We start from the raw sequence: 4,004 nt of genomic DNA, 5'->3' as shown, positions 1-4,004 counted from the left end.
AATCGATCAATCAATCATTCCTGAGCTGAAAAAATTGATTTGAATATTTGAATTGAATTAATGTTCCGCAGCGACTTGGTGTCCGGGTGGTATATAGTAAAATATTCGTTTGATCTTGTTTAAAAAAATAAATAAAACTTCTTTCCATTAAAATATCTTATAAGAGTGCTTAGACATTATTCTAAAAATGTATTTGTTGTTTGTAAGAGCAATGAGTCTTTTATTTTATTAATACTGAAAATAACTGATTGCAGAAGACGGCGTTACATCTTATAAGATGGTGAGAGTCAGACGGATGGGTCAGTTCTCGCCCAACCCTGTGCTAGGTTAGCGTGTTGCAAAATCATTGCTTCTTGCACTTCTCATTAGTCTTGTATTTCTTCCTGACTTTTGAGTGTTTGCTTTCCTACTGAGCTAGCAATGGCCTCATACGAGGTTCCATTGAAATGGCTGAAAGGCCAAAAGCTAATTCTTGAGGTAAAGATACAAGATGTGTGCATTTCGTTTGTAGTAGACACGGGGGCACCCAGAACGACCCTGCCAAAAATCCTTCTTAGGAAATATGGTTTAGAGGGAGTCGTTGCCTTGGCTAAAGGTTATCTGGATGATTATCTTAAAGGTGTTGAAATAGTGCTGGAGTCGGTGAGTGGCCCAGTAAGTATTGTTATGGATATTGAAGTGGATAGTTATATGAAGTATTGTTTAGGCATAGTGGGCATGGATTTTTTGAGGTCATGTAGTTGTACCCTAAACACGTCAAAGTCTTGTCCAGCGTTGACCGTCAGGGTACCCGAGGTCAAGCCCACTAAGATTGTTAACTTGTTATTTAAGAAAACAATCAAGATCTGTGAGAAATCTTACGGCGAAATTCTCTTCGATACCGGAGGAATCGTGTCTCTTATGCCATCAACCGTGGCTAGGAAACACGGGCTGAAATTTGAGGCCGTCCACCCTGCCCTCAATATTCATTTCACCTTCTTCAATCAAAGGTGTAATATACGGGAGTGTGTCAAAGATGTTCCCGTCTTCTTTGACGGCAAGGTGCACTACTTAGACTTTCATGTGTATTCAGGCCAGAAAATTATAGTCGGCATAAATGCTCTGCAGGATCAGGCATTTTCCTTTAAACCAGGTATTATTTTCAAAGCCTCTCGCCTTTGGAAGAGGTTTGAGTCTGTGTTTTCTTGAAGTGGTATGTGACTTCCAGTTAGGCGATTAGCAGGCCGGATTTTCACATTTATACTGGCGTAAATATTTCAGTATTTACATGCATTAGACTAGACATTTTGTTTTTAACCTGATATTTTTTTCCAAAGCCTCTCGCCCTTGGAAGAGATTTATCTGTGTTTTCTTGAAGTGGTATGTGACTTCCAGTTAGGTGATTGGCAGGCCAGATTTTCGCGTTTATATTGGCGTGAATATTTGAATGTTTACATGCATTACAGGACCAGACATTTTGTTTTAAACCAGGTCTTATATTCAAAGGCTCTCGCCTTTGGAAGAGATTTGTCTGTTTTCTTGAAGTGGTACGTGACAACTTCCTGTTAGGCGATTGGCAGGCAGGATTTTGGCGTTTACACTGGCAGGAATAATTGAATCCGTTGAAATGCATTAGAGGACTAGACGTTTTGCTTTAAGTTGCTCCTGGTAAGATAAGTTCCATAGTGATGATACCAACTGTGCTGCACGTCACTGAACATTATCGTAGATTACCATAGATGTTGTACCGGAAGAGGCTCTTTTCTAAGCCTGTGTCTCCGGGCTTCTCAGTTCTTCACTATTGTTGTAACCCAGATGGTGTTCAATAAGATCACGTCACATTTGGTTCAGGAACCCAGGCAGCTCCTGCATTTGATCTTTGATACTATTCAACCTGAGTAGCCAGGGTAGTCCATCAGTGGATTTTTTGTGGTCCTGTAATTACACCCGTAATTTTCATCATTTATCTTTTTATTGATTTATTTTACAAAAACTGGAGGCCGTGTCAGGAGTGGGGACCCAACAGGCACATGGCACTGTGCCAGTTGGGTAATGTGGCACTGGCACAGGGCATAGTATTAGTCAAGTGCCTCAAACCCACAATACAGATGAAGGATATATGGCGTGGGCAGACCTACACCATTGCTCCTCCATCTCTGCCAACAGGAAGTACAGGAGAGAGAGAGAGAGAGAGAGAGAGAGAGAGAACATACAATCTCCTTAATTCATGCCCGTTTTTTATTTATTGCTTAAACAGGCGAACTGGGGGCTTCCTGAAATACCCTCAATTATGTATATATCACTGAGCTCTGTAGAGCTCAGTTGTGTATATAGCCTACCGTACACTTTTTGTAGTTTAAACAGATAACTGTGTTTCATACAAAAATCAAATTACTTTCCTGTAGATGACAATTTAAGAGTTGCAGTTGCCGCGCCCTTATGGTAAAGTAAGTAAACTTGCATAGGTAAGTGAATATGGATCCTTACTAATTAATCATGAAATGTAATTTATTTGTACTGTAAAACCCACAATAATAGTCGCTAGGTAAGATTTTTAAGGGATGTAAGATTGCCAGAAACTCCGCGTAAAGTTGCACTCGTATTTTAAAAAAAATTGAATCTAATCGAACATTCGCTTGTGTTAATTTCACTGCGTTATGAACCTTATGGGCAATAAAATAACTTTTTTTTTTTTTCTGAATCATTTAAGACAATAAAATGTTAACTAGAATATCAGTCATTATATAAACACGCTTTTATTTTTGAAATATAGACGACTACTAGAATCCATAATTACGTGAAATAAAGGATCACTGGTAAAAATAACCTGCTATCACGTAGGGTATAAAAGGCGGGCGTCTGTTGGCCCCCACTACAGGTGGGGGAAAACTACAAACGAACGATGTTTACGTGTCACTTCTTCGTTAGCGTCGACTGGTTAACACGTATAGCATTTGTGCTGCTTGCTTTGTCAAAATGGACGCTTGCCAGGAGTTCGTGCGAAGCCTCTGTGCCTCCCTTAAAGTGAAGAACGTCACTGCAAAGAATTATAGTGACATATGTGCAAAATACAGTGTTAAGGCCATGGGGAGTGGGGCGCAGGGTTCCTGCCGTCTTCTGAGCGGAAAAGATAAAAGCTACATTGTTAAAAATTACAGTAACAGCGGTTTAACGGATGTGGCTACAGAGGTAAGGTTCTTGAGCAAAATTAAACATGTAAATGGTGTTCAACAATTGGTAGGAGTATGTGTGGAAAACCGAGCTTTATTGACAAAATTCGCCGGTCAGTCTATTGACACCCAGAAAATTAACCAGCATTCGCTGATGACGGTTCTTCAACAGTTGGTCAAAATAGTTGACGAGATCAATTCCCTGGATATTTACCACAACGACCTGAAGTGTGCCAACATAGGTGTGCAGCAGACTGCTGCTGGACCAAAAGTTACCGTCATCGACTTCGGTCTGGCCACCACCGCCTCCAGCCCGCTGTTGGACGAACCCATGGGTCCCCGTGAGGCCCAAAAGTATCCCTGGGTTGCCCCTGAGGTGCTGGCTGGGGAAAGCAGCTCGTCGGCTTCGGATACGTTCAGTGTGGCGTTTGTGGCCCGTACATTATTCAACGAAGCCAAGCTGACGATGCCATCTCGACTGGATAGCTGGGTTAACGATGCCCTGTCCCCTAACCCAGTGGTCAGACCCACTCTTAGTCAACTGATTGATGTTCTATCACAGTGAAAACACTTGCTGTGTATTTTGTCTTCAATACCAACACTACTAGCATGGCTCCATCAGCTGAACACAACAGTGAGGGGTTGGCCTAGTTGTCCTGCAGTTCGAACCACGTTTACTTAGTTATATAAAGTTCTTCCTCAGTAAGAACCATTCCATAGTGTTTTAATGTTTACGTTTTAACCCTTACGACTGGTAGCATGGCTTCATCAGCTGAACACAGCAGTGAGGTGTTAACCTAGTCATCCTGCGGTTCAAACCACCTTTACTCAGTTATTTAAAGCTCTGCCTCAATA

At 41.5% G+C, this 4,004-nt stretch overlaps 1 protein-coding gene across 1 annotated transcript; it reads left to right on the top strand.

Moving 5' to 3' along the window:
* Positions 1-2,955: 2,955 nt before the first annotated feature.
* Positions 2,956-3,714, top strand: LOC145400542 (caM kinase-like vesicle-associated protein). Its single transcript, XM_080273063.1, has one exon. The coding sequence runs from the start codon at positions 2,956-2,958 to the stop codon at positions 3,712-3,714; it is 759 nt and encodes a 252-aa protein (XP_080129189.1).
* Positions 3,715-4,004: the final 290 nt, after the last annotated feature.

Source organism: Coenobita brevimanus, chromosome 52 (genome assembly GCF_032717465.1).
Source record: "Coenobita brevimanus isolate Jiangsu-jjx chromosome 52, ASM3271746v2, whole genome shotgun sequence".
Lineage (NCBI taxonomy): Eukaryota > Metazoa > Arthropoda > Malacostraca > Decapoda > Coenobitidae > Coenobita > Coenobita brevimanus.
The sequence above is the reverse complement of the archived record's forward strand: the minus strand, read 5'-3'. Positions and strand labels throughout refer to the sequence as shown.